The sequence below is a fragment of the Gopherus evgoodei genome, chromosome 15 (assembly GCF_007399415.2).
Source record: "Gopherus evgoodei ecotype Sinaloan lineage chromosome 15, rGopEvg1_v1.p, whole genome shotgun sequence".
Lineage (NCBI taxonomy): Eukaryota > Metazoa > Chordata > Testudines > Testudinidae > Gopherus > Gopherus evgoodei.
Window position 1 is genome coordinate 12,218,393 of NC_044336.1, and position 14,641 is coordinate 12,233,033.

At 44.1% G+C, this 14,641-nt stretch overlaps 1 protein-coding gene across 8 annotated transcripts in view; it reads right to left on the reverse strand.

Moving 5' to 3' along the window:
• Positions 1 to 14,641, reverse strand: part of SEC14L1 (SEC14 like lipid binding 1) — a 107,134-nt gene that overhangs the window by 30,544 nt on the left and 61,949 nt on the right. The window contains exons 1-2 of one of the 8 annotated variants that reach the window (XM_030533907.1): positions 10,246 to 10,624; positions 9,315 to 9,596 (exon numbers count right to left, since the gene is read on the reverse strand). The exons of the other annotated variants lie outside the window; for them this stretch is intronic. Coding sequence (XP_030389767.1) covers positions 9,315 to 9,320 — 6 coding nt within the window. The 5' untranslated portion in view covers positions 9,321 to 9,596; positions 10,246 to 10,624. Of the gene's footprint in view, positions 1 to 9,314; positions 9,597 to 10,245; positions 10,625 to 14,641 lie in introns of those variants that run through there. 8 annotated transcript variants of the gene reach the window in all.

The window sequence follows — 14,641 nt, forward strand, 5'->3', positions numbered from 1 at the left end:
CAGCTACTACTATAGATAGGAATTTTAGCCTGCTACTGCACAAGGGGTTGAGGGATGGACATGTTCCATTCACCCTCTTCCCCTACACTACAGGATAGACCATAAGAACAGACACACTAGTTCAGACCAAAGGTCCATCTAGGTCAGTATCCTGTCTTCCGACAGTGGCCAATGCCAGGTGCCCCAGAAGGAATGAACAGAACAGATAATTATCAAGTGATCCATCCTCTGTCACCCATTCCCAGCTTCTGGCAAACAGAGGCTAGGGATAGCATCCCTGCCCATCCTGGCTAATAGCCAATGATGGACCTATCCTCCATGAACTTATCTAATTCTTTTTTGAGGGGGGATATGCTTGCTCTTTATATCAGAGGGATTAATATTAGGGAGGGAGAGGAATTATTTAAGCTTAGTACCAATGTGGACACAAGAACAAGTGGGTATAAACTGGACACTAGGAAGTTTAGACTCAAAATTAGACAAAGGTTTCTAACCATTAGAGGAGTGAAGTTCTGGAACAGCCTTCCAAGGGGAGTAGTGGGGGCAAAAGACATATCTGGCTTTAAGACTAAGCTTGATAAGTTTATGGAAGGGATGGTATGATGGGATAGCCTAATTTTGGCAATTAATTTTGGCAACTGATCTTTGATTATCAGCAGGTAAGCATGCCCAGTGGTCTGTGATGGGATGTTATATGGGATGGGATCTGAGTTACTGCAGAGAATTCTTTCCTGGGTGCTGGCTGGTGAGTCTTGCCCACATACTCAGGGTTTAGCTGATCGCCATATTTGGGGTCGGGAAGGAATTTTCCTCCGGGGCAGATTGGCAGAGGCCCTGGAGGTTTTTCTCCTTCCTCTGCAGCGTGGGGCATGGGTCACTTGCTGGAGGATTCTCTGCAGCTTGAGGTCTTCAGACCACAATTTGAAGACTTCAATAACTCAGACATAGGTTAGAGGTTTGTTATAGAAGTGGATGGGTAGGATTCTATGGCCTGCTTTGTGCAGGAGGTCAGACTAGATGATCATACCCACATGCATCTGAAGAAGTGGGTATTCACCCACGAAAGCTCATGGTCCAAAACGTCTGTTAGTCTATAAGGTGCCACAGGATTCTTTGCTGCTTTTACAGATCCAGACTAACACGGCTACCCCTCTGATACCATCCCCCCTTAGTCGTTTCTTTTCCAAGCTGAAAGTCCCAGTTTTATTAATCATCCTCATATGGAAGCCATTCCATATCCCCAATCATTTTTGTTGCTCTTTTCCAATTCCAATACATCTTTTTGAGATGGGGCAACCATATCCGCACTCAGTATTCAAGATGTGAGTATACCATGAATTTATACAGAGGCAATATATTTTGTGTCTTATCTATCCCTTTCTTAATGATTCTGAACATTCTGTTCGCTTTTTTGACCGCCGCTATATTTATGGATGTTTTCAGAGAAGAGCCACAACGACTTCAAGATCTCTATCTTGAGTGGTAACAGCTAATTTAGACCCCATCATTTTATACATATAGTTGGGATTATGTTTTGCAATGTGCATTACTTTGCATTTATCAACACAGAATTTGGCCCTTACTATTTAACCAAGGTAAGATGCCAATGGAAATTTTGTATAATTATAAAAGTTAATGTATGGCAAAGTTTGCTTCTTGATCTTTTTAATTTTTATACAGACAGTGCATATTTGCATTTCAACAGGGCTGCATCCCAATTTAAAAGATGCGCACCCAGGAAGCACATAATTGTGAACAGAATCCTTTCAGCCACTCTGATCAAATGCTAATTCATGTGCAGGAGTGAGCATTATTAAAAATGTAATCCCAGATTCTCAAGCAACCATCTGCACCTGTTTTCCAATTACAAAATATTTTGGAAGGGAAGAGGACGATCTTGGCCTTAATTATCAGCCTCCAGTCATAAGTAGAGAAGAAAATCTTCCCTCCCACAGTGTCCTCCAGAGATAGGAATAATTCTAGTTCATTATAGGTGCTCAATCACTTAGGACTTTGTCTACCTGGGAAAGTTTTACTAGTTATATATACCCCAGTATGATCTCCTGTGTGGACAATCTTATTCCAGCATAAGTGGAACTTTTCAATTTAGTTTATGACCTTTTGGAAGGAGGTTAAACTGAAAAGCTAACACGCCAAAAATAACCCCCACACTTAACACTGGTATAAACTAAGATGTGAATTTAAACCAATACAGTTATACCAGTGTAAACTATACCAGTGTAATCTGCTGTGTGGACACTTTTTCTGGTATAACTTCCCCACACAGAGAAGCCCTTTATCGCTCCTGCCTCATACCTTGCCAAAAGGGAAAAAATAATCCCATGCTTATTTTAAATTCAGTGTTGCTTTACCTGTTGGGTTTGTACTGCTGATATGGAGTTAAAGTTCTGCTGAATTTGCAAAGTTTCCTATAGATTTCCAAAGGCCTTACTTAGATCTGATAAAGTAACCCTATGAATATTCAACCAGAATAGACAATACTTATTTGCTGTAAAAGCAGAATATCTGGCTCTGTAACATGCTAAGTAATTTGCTGCTTGAATTGCAGCCATCTTAGAGACTCATTAGGGGAGCACTCTGTCCCTGAGAGCTGAAAAATGTAACCATTTCTGGAAGCAGTGAAAGCATCACCTAGTAACAATACAGAATAGCCTAGTGTACATGTTACAACAGGTTCAATGCTTTCTACAGATCATGCAAATAATATTACATTAATAGCTTTAACTTGGTCGGGAGTGATATTCTTACAAACTTATCACCCCGTTTCCATAGTGTTTCCTAACTACTGCTGTGTGCAAAGCGGGGGGCAGGAAGGGGTACTGGGGGGGGGAGGGAAGGCAGTGGGAGAGCAGAAGGGAATGCCAAAACAGGTTGCAGATTCACCCCTGCACCCCACCTCAGATACCATAAAGCTCTCTAAATCCAATTTAATATTAACTTTTGGATTATCATTCCATTTAATATTTTCATATACACCTCTACCCCGATACAACAGTCCTCAGGAGACAAAAAAAAACACCTCACCGCGTTATAGGTGAGACCGTGTAATATCGAACTTGCTCTGCCTCCCCCACCCCATGCCTTGTTCCCCGACCGCCCCCTCCAGAGACTCCCATCTCTAATCCCCCCCAGGATCTCACCCCCTACCAATTCCCCTGTCCCCTGACTGCTCCGACCCCATCCAGCCCCGACAGGCACTCACCGGCAGCGGCGGGAAGCGAAGCAGGCCGGCCCCAGTCTACTGCACTCCGCCAGCTCCCAGCCACAGCGCTCCGCTTCCCACCGTCAGTGAGTGCGGGGAGGTTGGGGAAAGGGTGCCCCCCCACACTCACCTGCGGCAGGAAGCGGAGAAACATGGCCCCGGCCCCAGCCGTGTTGCTGGGAGGCAGCTGGGGAAAGGTCTTGCCCTCACCTGCCCGGCAGGAAGTGGAGCACCATGACTGGGAACTGGCAGAGTGGAGCTGGCTGGGGCTGGGCTGCTTCGCTTCCCGCTGTGGGTAAGTGTGGGGAGGTTGGGGAAAGGACACCTCCGAGCTGCTCCCAGCTCCCCAGGCCACTCTGGGACTGTGGGGCCCCCAAAAGTGCCCTTCCACAGCTCCTGCCCCCCAGACCCTGGGGGGGGGGGGAAGCCCCTGACTGCCCTCAAGACCCTCTGCCCCTTATCGAAGCCCTCGGCCCTGGCCTGGCCCGGCACCCTTAACACGCTGCTCAGAGCAGCATGTCAGAGCTTTACCACATTGTATGCGAACCCACATTATATCGGGTCACATTATATTGAGGTAGAGGTGTACATGCAAACAAACAGCAAAGCAATATTGTAGGACATCTAAACAAACAGGAAAATCAAAATAACCTTCTAGAATAGAAACTGTACATTCATTGGTACACTGAACAAACTCAGCTTACCCTATTAAAGAAGGCATCAATAAAAACTCTTTTGGTATTTTATTTATAGATATTTCAATGGCAATCATTGAACTAACTGAACATTGTGATATCTGGATACATCTCAGAATACCACATATCCATTTAATGCCTTCCAAGCCTTCTGTCAATGTGAAAGGATTGGTTTAAATGTTGAGTTCCAGAATTCATGGCAATAAATAGCTGGCTCATCTGTGCAGCCAACTAATGGGATAATACCAATCACCTCTTTAAAATAGAGCCTGCGAGGACAGTGTCACTACTGACACAGGATTATAATTGGGATACAATTCCTGTAGGTTCCAGTTAAAGTTCTGCTTACATAATGTATTGTCACAGGTTTCAGAGTAGCAGCCGTGTTAGTCTGTATCCGCAAAAAGAACAGGAGTACTTGTGGCACCTGAGAGACTAACAAATTTATTTGAGCATGAGCTTTCGTGGGCTACAGCGCACTTCATCGGATGTATTTTACCATTGTTCAGTTCAGAAAATAACTGCAAGTTTCACTTGCACTTAACATTGCTGTGAAGCACTCTCTTTTTATATAAGAAAGATTATTGAATTCATTTAGAGTACTGGCATTTCTGTTCCTTTCCTTGGTTCAGAATTATAGCAGTTTCCAGGGTTACAGAGTAGATTACATTTGGTTCTAAATATGTCACAAAAACAGATCAAATGCAGAGAGCTAGGCATTTTAAATAACAGCTCTACTCATAGTTATCATACAACCTAATTCTTTTAAGCTAGCTTTGAACCCTTAAGGCGTAATGCAGTCAAATACCATATTTTATTATGTAACCACAAAGAACCACCTGGAATATGAAAATACACCTCCACCTCGATATAACGTGACCCAATAGAACATGAATTTGGATACAATGCGGTAAAGCAGTGCTCGGGGGAGGGGGAGCTGCGCACTCCTGTGGATCAAAGCAAGTTTGATATAACGCAGTAAGATTTTTTGGCTCCCAAGGACAGCGTTATATCGAGGTAGAGGTGTACATAAAAATAAGATGGTCAAAAAAAGTAAAATCAAGATTAAGCTGATACATAGCAGTGCCTACACTTCTCTGTGCCCTTTATTGTTTTTTCAAAGCATCCTAAGAACACAGTCTCTACACCAGATTAGACCACATGTCCAACAAATGAAGTATGTAACCTCCAGGAGTGGAAAATTCTAGATGAAGTCTAAAACCTCCATATTGCATTTAACAGTTGTGCAATACTGTGTGGGGGAAGGAAGGGGGAAGAGTATCACCACAAAAAAAAAAGAGAACCAGTACAACAGGTTCACTACCTCAGAAGTGACAAGCTCTCTTAAGCTTTAGCATAACGATGAAACTATCATTTCTTTTGTAAATTTAATTAAAATTATTTACATTCCTATGGGATTTCTGTCTACCTGCACTGAAATTAAGCACCCTTGTCACTCACCATCACGAACGCAACAGGAAACCTATATAAACTTTCAATGAAATGGTTTTTCATGAGCTCAACAGAAATGTTTCCAAAACAAGACTTAAAAAGACACTACTATATACTAATAAAGTCCTAGCCAGAATGCTGAGGAGTCAGATAGTTTCCTATAACTTCACCACTATTTTTAAAAGTTTGAGAGATACTCACATGTTCACATTTTAGGTCATATTTTGGAGAGAAGGGAAGGGAAATGGCATCTTATATCTCTAATAACTTTATGGCCTTTGGACCATATACTACTTTGATCCACAAGCAGAACCCCCCCCTCTGAAAGCAGCAGGGGTTCCCCCAATCCACACACACAGCATACGACCCTGTGATAATAAAAGCCATGATATTAAGCCAAAATATTATGCCTCAAACATGGTGTCTTGCAAGAGAAAGATGCCACTTCTATTTATGCCCCCACTTCAAAAGTTTAGGTTAAATGTGCGTGAGGTGAGTTTGAGCCAATCCAGGTGTCAACAGTTCAGTTGCCACTCTTGGCAGACAAGCCAAGCACTGAGAGGGTATCAGATGAACTATCCTCTCAACAAGCTACATTTAGGGAGCACCTTTCAACTTTCTACACAAGAAAATTGACTGGCATAGCTATAGCTGAATTATACACCAGCATAACTATAGCAGTGTAAATTCCCCCATGTGGATATGATTCCAGAATAAAAACTACTTTTATTCCAGAATAGAGAGTGTCCAGATGGGGAAGTTATGCCAGTATAGTTATAGTGGTATAATTATTCTGATGTAGTATGCTGCTCAATTTCCCTATATTTAAAAAAGCCCTTAAACACATAGGGGTCACTTCATTTACTATTGAAGATGCAACTATCTTTGTGGTGAAAAAACAGCAGCTTTTTGACAGTTTATAGCAACAATATATAATAGTCTTAGATAGGAAGCGAATACCACCTTATCCAATATTACATTAGGGTGAATACAAGTAGGCAAAAAACAATTCCGTGATATGGAATTTGACCAGAATATCAGGGTTAGCATCCCATCTCCAATAGAGAGAAAAGGGATCTTTAACAGGCATGTCTCAATATTACTTCAGTTGAAAGACAGCGGTTTCTCCAAAACAGATGAGACATTTGTGGTTAAGTAAATCTGAACAGCTGCTGCCTATATAATACCCCTCTACCTCGATATAACGTTGTCCTCGGGAGCCAAAAAAAAATCTTACCACATTACAGGTGAAACTGCGTTATACTGAACTTGCTTTGATCCGCCGGAGTGTGCAGCCTCGCCCCCCCGGAGCACCACTTTACCGCATTATATCCGAATTCATGTTATATCGGGTCATATTATATCAAGGTAGCGGTGTACTTGCTTGGTGGATAGGAGTCTTCAGCCTCCAAGTCCATGAATGTTCCATCTTTACTGAATATTGACTTTCAGACCAAAAAAAGGCAGTCACTGTAGGGATCTTAGGAACACACCTGAATGCTTCAAACATACTCAAAGAGAAAATACGGAAATGTGGTTCAAACAATGTCTGCACAATACTATCCACCAGACAGAAGGCTTGACTTGCCACCTTCACAAACTGTTAGATCCACATAAATTGCAATATTGTGATCCTTGCGTTGTACTTAGGTACTCTGTTCTTGTGTTCCTGGGTTCAGAGTACATCAAGCATGTGTGCATATGCGCTGGGGACAGGAGTTAGACTGAGCTGGTATAACATAACACCTCTCAAATTGCTCTCTTGTTCATCAGAGTCTCAGCTTTCATTTACGAGAAAGAAACGTCTCTACATTTGTAAAAAAAGTGAGCTGACTGTAAGAGCACGGCTACACTTGCAGATGTAGAGCACTCTGAATTAAAACCAGCCTTTGGAGAGCCCAGTAGGGAAAGCGATGCAGTCTGTTCACACTGACAGCTGCAAGAGCACAGGCGTGGCCACATTCACAGCACTTGCAGCGACTCATTATGGTCAGCTATCCCACAGAGCACCTCTTCCCGTTCTGGCACTGTGGCCTGTGGGAAGGGGGCATTCTGGGTCCCGTCCCAACGCCCCGTGATGTATCGGTTTGCATTCCAGCAACCCCTGTGCTTCCGTCCACATTTGGCGCCATCCTCCAACCTTTTTTGTGCTGCTCATTCTGTTTTCCCTTTTGGTCTGTGGGAATGGAGCCCGAACTGCTGAGGAATATGCTGACAAGTCTCGCCAGCACGTCACGTTTGGCAGTCGAGTTACTCCTACAATCCAAACTGACAGTGAGGATTCCGACAATGATATCAACTCGAGTAACGCATATGACACCAGATTGCTTGTGGCATTCACGGACATGCTCACCACTGTGGAACGCTGTTTTTGGGCTTGGGAAACAAGCACTGAGTGGTGGGATCACATCGTCATGCAAGTCTGGGATGACGAGCAGTGGCTGTGGAACTTTTGGATGAGAAAAGCCACTTTCATTGGGACCGTGTGATGAGCTCGCCCCCACCCTGTGGCATAAGGGCAAGAGATTGAGAGGTGCCCTGATGGTGGAGAAGCAGGTGGCTATTGCAATCTGGAAGCAGGCAACTCCAGACAGCTACCGATTGGTCGCTAACCAGTTTGGAGTGGGAAAGTCAACCGCTGGAATCGTGTTGATAAAAATTTGCAGGGCCATTAATCACATCCTGCTCAGAAGAAGGGTAACGTGCATGACATTGTGGCTAGCTTTGCACAAATGGGTTTCCCTAACTACAGAGGGGCGATAGATGGGATGCATATTCCAATTCTGGCACCAGTTCACCTAGCTTCCCAGTATGTTAATCGGAAGGGGTATTTCTCTATGGTTCTCCAGGCGCTTGTGGATCACCGTGGTTGTTTCATTGACATTAACGCAGGCTGGCCAGGAAAAGTGCATGATGCACACATCTTTTGGAACACTGGCCTCTTCAGGAAGCTGCAAACCAGGACTTTTTTCCCAGACCAGAGGATCACTGTAGGGGAAGTCGAAATGCCCGCTGTGATTTTTGGAGACTCCGCTTACCCTTTAATGCCATGGCTCATGAAATCCTACACAGGGAGCCTTGACAGCAGCAAGGAGTGGTTCAACAACAGGCTGAGCCAGTGCAGAATGACTGGAGTGTGCTTTTGGTCGTTTAAAGGGCCGCTGGCGTTGTCTGCACAGGAAGCTAGACCTGGCTGATGACAGCATCCCAGCGGTTATATCTGCATGCTGTACCCTTCATAACATTTGTGAAGGGAAGGGTGAACGATTCACTCAGGCATGGGCCTTGGAGGTTCAGCATCTGGAGGCTGAATTTGAACAGTTAGAGAGCAGGGCTATTAGAGGGGCCCAGCACGGGGCTGCAAGGATTAGGGATGCCTGGAGGGAGCATTTTGAGCAACTGAGACTGAAAGCCATCAGTAACGTCTGGTGCCCTGCATGGGAGTGAAGTGCAGCGGTTCCAATGTTAGTAGGAATCTGTGTTTGCTACGCTGACTTGCAGTGCCTGTTGCTTTCCTGGGCTAAGATAGCTTTTACTTTATGCAACAATAAAGAATGGTTTTCAAACCCAAAAAATCCACTTACTGAAAAAAAGTCATTTATTGAAAAGAAACAACTGCTTGGGAAACAGAAAGGGCAAGGGGTTGGGTTGGGGAACGGTACAATCACAGATTTGCGTATGTCCTGTTATCACACTCAGCCTTCCTGTCTGGAGTGCTGTGCAATGACTGATGCACTTCAGGATGGCTATACTGCATGGTGATGGGGGTTGAGTGCAGTGGGTAAGGGTCATAGTTTTCAAGGCTGGGTGGTGAAGCTACAGGTGTTGGAGGCAGCTGGTGGCGATAAGAACCCGGATGTTGGGGCAAGTGGGCTGGAGGTGACATGGGGGCACAAGGGAAAGAGTTTTGGGAAAAGGGCGGGGGCTGGCGCACTAGTGCTCACCTGCATGGCTATGAGCACCTGGATCGAGTCCACTCCATGATGCTTATCAGCTGATCCATGCCTTGCTGTCAAAGCTTCGTGCTTTTGTGTCTGCAATCTGCATTCTGATGGCAGACCCTCCTTTCACTCCCCCTCCACTCCTGCGCTTTTAGATTCTCGTTAAGTGACTGCTGCATTACTTCATGCAGTATGTCTTCCTTGCTTCTAAGTGGCCTCTTCCTGAGTCTTTGCAGTCTCTTGGCTGGTGATAACATGGACAGCTGAGATCTCAAGGTTGCATCTCTAAAGGCAAAATGCAACATTGTTCACACCAGACAGAGCAACGATTGCCCCGGACTTAAGGAGGCCAAGCATAGTCTACACAATAGCATAATTTGCCTATCCCAAAGAGAGTGCACATAACCCACGGCAGCCCCAAAATGGTGAGTAAGCACAGGGTCAAGGGGGACTGATTGTTTCATGGATGTACTGTCCTCTGGGTTTCTGTGCCTTGGGGAGAGCCAACAGCTGCAGGGGGGCCCTATATTGAACACTGCCCCCACATTCTCCACAAGAGTTTGTTTTGAAGATAGTTCACTGCTGACGGTGACCTGGGAAGCAAGGGAAGGTCTTCTACTACAATGCGGCTTCCGCCCTGGCCCATATACAGCTTGCCTGTCTGCAGTAATGGTCCCTCTGCCCTTCACGGCACAGTGGCGTGGACATGTTAGCCTGACTGGAACAAGGACCACAGTGGCTTTCCCAAGAAACCTGTGCAAGCGCATTGCCTAAGTTCTGGGTGAGACCTTTGAAGAGATCACTGAGGCCAATTACCGCAATGTGAGAGAGCACATCAATGCCCTATTCTGCATCTAAGCATGCATAGCCCTAACCCTCCTCGCCAAAAGAGCCCGCACCAAATAACTTCCTTCCCAAAATAAAAGCCGCTTACCGGGAATCTCCTCTGGTGTTTGTCCTTCCCCAAGCACCAATGGCCATGACTGGCTACCTTGCTCCTGGCTTGAGAGCAGCTCTTGGCTGCATGCATCTAGGGATTCAGGGGTGTCTTCCTCTGCCTCAGCACCCTTGCTCCTGCTTTTCTCCTCCTCCTGCCTTGTTGAACTGGGCTCTGAAGTGTCCATGATGGTACCTGGAGTGGAGGTGGGGTCACCCCCAAGTATTGTGTCCAGCTCTCTGTAGAAACAGCAGGTCGTGGAGGAAGCACCAGAGCGGCGGTTTGCCTCACGGGCTTTGAGGTAGGCATCCCACAGCTCCTTCACGTTAACCCTGCACTGCAGTGAGTGCTGGTCATGGCCTCTTTCCATCATGTCCCTTGATATCTGCCCGAAGGTATTGTAATTCCTACGGCTGGAGCGCAGCTGGGACTGGACAGCTTCCTCCCCCTAAGCACTGATGAGGTCCAGCACCTCGCCATTACGCCATACTGGGGATCGCCTGGCACGTGGAGGCATGGCCACCTGGAAAGATTCGCTGAAAGCACCCCACGCCTGGCTGAGCAAACAGGAAGGGGATTTTCAAAATTCCCAGAGAATTTAAAGGGTGGGTCTGATGGTTGGTCACCTGAGGGCAGGGCAGTAGAGTTCAAACTGATGACCAGAGTGGCTAGAACAGGCATTGTAGGACACTTATGGAGGCCAATCAGAGCGCATTAACAGACCAGGGCGTCCACATTGACACTGTGGTACTCCAACGGGGGCGCATCAAACATTATTCCACTTGCCGAGGTGGAGTACCAGGAATGCTCTAGCCATGGCGCAGTGGCGGCTCCAGGCACCAGCGTTCCAAATGCGTGCCTGGGGCAGCAAGCTGCAGGGGGCGCTCTGCTGGTCCCTGCGAGGGCGGTAGTCAGGCAGCCTTCAGCAGCTTGCCTGGAGGAGGTCCGCTAGTCCCACGGATTCAGCGGCGGGTACACTGAAGCCGTGAGACTGGCGGACCTGCTGCAGGCAAGCCGCCAAAGGCTGCCCCGTGCTTGGGGAGGCAAAAAAGCTAGAGTTACCCCTGCCGTAGAGTCAGAGTGCTCTACGTGCCTTGCCAATGTGGACCGGTTGTGAGTTAGAGAGCACTGGGCTGCTTTAATACGCTCTAACTTGCAAGCGTGGCCATGGCCTAAGTGATGCAAACAGGTCTACTAAGAGAGCCTGCAGAGAGCTGGAGCAGTATCTTTGGGAGGCTTGAACAGTTGCGTTCATTTCAGAGAAGTGTTAATGCAGATGCCTTAACAACAATAATTTAAATGCCAACCCCATTAGCAATTTTATTCCTTATGTATGAAAAAGAGGGAGGATCACAGATTTGTAGTTTATTGTGAGTGACAGCTCATTTTAGTGCCACAATATTCAGGAGAGTGACGCTGTTCTTCATCCTCCTCCCCAAAATCAAGAAGCCTGAGGAACCTACGTGAGCCCATGGGCATAATCAAGTTCCGTCAAGCAGGAGCCAAGTGGAGCTCAGTGAGTACACACAGTTATATTTTGAATATCTACATAATTTTTTCAGAGTGGCATCTCATTCTGAAGACTCATATAGGCAGAGCGTAATTTGTAGGCACAAGTTTGTTGAGTATACCATCCTTTCTTCCCCACGAATTCAACCTCCAGTTGGAGATTCAATGTGGGGGTACTGAGAGATAACTGCCACAGGATGTTGTGTTAGATGTGCAATAAGTTAATAATTCTTCCTTCAGGGCTGGGAGGGAAAGCCTAATATCTCACCAAATGGGATTGGTTAGAATGGAAGGAATGGCCCCATATGCTAATTAGAATTTGTAAGTAATGCATAAACTTTTATGTAATATAGCAATGTGTACACCCCCCCCCCACTGTGATTTTAAACTGTAACTGTTGAATTAAAGGCTTGAAATCCATTAAGTTATTTTACTTGTCTATTTTTTAGTTTAAACAAAAATAACATTGTGCATTGAATTTCTTAGCAAGATTAATGTCAGCACGCTGTGGCACTGTCATCATAAAATAATAATTTGTTTACAAGGTTAGTTTTGATATTTATCTCATCCTTGTCATTAAATTGAGCTAAGAGCAACATGGGTTGAGTGTTCTGTGACTTGAATCTCTATAGTCATGAAACTTTATTTTACAACTCAGCCATTATCCTACTGTGTGTCCACTGGGGATGTATTTTTGGAAGAATCAAATACTCTTTGATGATCTACTGCTGCTAACTTAAAATTTTAAGTACTTCTAAATTTGGATTTTTTAGCAAATCTGTTTGATCTGCTATGATCAGAGGCACACTTTTAGAAAGGAAGATTCTTAAAATACATTTATCTTTCCCATGTCTATTTTGAAATATATTAACTTTTGTATTACTTACTGGGACTGTACGTTAAAAGTTTAATCATTTGTTAATTTGCTTTTGTCTACTTACTAAGACAGCTACAGGGTATGTCTCAATTGTTCCTTTTTAGGTAAATATTAAAACCATTTAACATGATTTGGCTCAGACAGGATAAGAGACTTACATTAGGCATCAGAATCGGTGGCAGAGTTGAAAACAGAACAACAATCTACAGTCCCTTCCCCCAGAAGAGGGCCAATGAGAGAAGAGTACAAAGTAATAAAATGAACTGCACTCACCTTAGGTCTGAATTTAGCCCAGAGGCACACAGGTTTCTGGGTGCTATTGTCATACAAATAATTTTACATTATAAATAGCATACTCAACCCATAGAATATATCGCCAAAGGAGATATTCAAGACAAATACTATGCTAGAGTTTAAAGAGGACTAGCAAACTGACCATTAGCCCCTTTGACTGCTGCCAGAAGCTCCAGGTAGAATGCTGCTTCTTCAGCTGAATATACAGGTTAAATCCTGCCAGTCCGCTGGTTTCAATGGAATGTCAAGAGAATGCAGCACAACAGTTATTGGAGGGTCGGCAAATAAGTTAACATGCAGCTATGCAAGCTAAGATAGTGTCACAAGGGGATTCAAATCTCATGTTGCAGTACAATGCCCATGAGAATCTAGGAAGGAATCCTAACCCATCCTCCTCCAAATATGTATTGCACTACACAAATGACTAGGCATATTATAGGATATTTATCAGGTTCCAGCTGCTGCCAAAGGCATGCCAGTAGAGTAATGATCTGATCATGTGTAGCAACTATTATGTCCCCAAAATCTGTCACCTTCCCCATGTACAAACAGGAAATATGCCTAGCGCAAAGCTTAATTAATTGATTCAAAAGTGAAACTGTCAACATTCCTTCAGTCCTTGGTTTTCTTTTTAAAAAGAGTGAATAAAACCATAAAGATTACATAAATAAACAAAGTTTTTTCCACACCTTGCCCACCCACATTGTGGAAGTACAGATAGAGAAAGATGGGACAAATTTAGTCACACTGCAAGATCAAACAAAGTTCAAAAGAAACAGTTCACATTAAATTCTGTTCCACAAGCCAATGAATTACACAGTAAAAATAGATTTCATAAGTTAAAAAGTAATACAATTTATAAAATGGCTGACAAAATGTCCTCTGAGAAGGATACTGGCTACTGAATTCCTGAACTGGACCCAACGCTGATGGCATTCACGTTTTCCACTGAATGAAGAAAAATAAAGCACTTGGAAAAGAAAGTGCTCACGTCAGGAAACTAATCATTCCGCTCCTATTGTGGCCCAAACAAATGAAAACACTGCACTGCCGTTCCCACAGTTCTGAAAGATCTGAGGCGCCATTAACACACGAGCACTTTTTTTTTAATCTTACAGAATTAACTATTACTACTAAAACAGGGATATGATATTACAGCAGCAGGCAGTTCTGCAAATTACAAGCCACAGTCAAACCGAGAGGCCACTATGTTAAGGCAGGTTAGCAATTTATGTTTTCAAGCTGTTACATAACTTGATCATACGTTCTGAGATAAAACAAAACATCCCTGGGTTAAGATGGAGTTAATTACTGCTATATATTCTAAAAACTTAAGAGTAACATACACATTACAGGGATGTTGTAATCAACCAAAACCCAGGCATTAGAATCCCAAGAAATTCCAAGTTAAGGCTGCTTAAAAGAAATTTGAATGTGTTAAGGTACTGAAATGCACATTTAAGGCACCAAAACAGTCTTAATTCTAATCCATAGTGACTTCATCCACTAACAATGCAATTATGATTAAGTTATCTTAGTGACTACAGAACTGAATTTTAAAGATAGTTTTCTTATTCTCCCTCCTTCCTTCCACTTGTCACTACAGGACAGTTAGGGTTGTTTAGGTGTCAAAATCCCTGTAATGTTTTACACTCTTAAGTTACTAATATATACTCTCAAAACTTCAACTCCAATTTATGGAAGCTTTTGCCT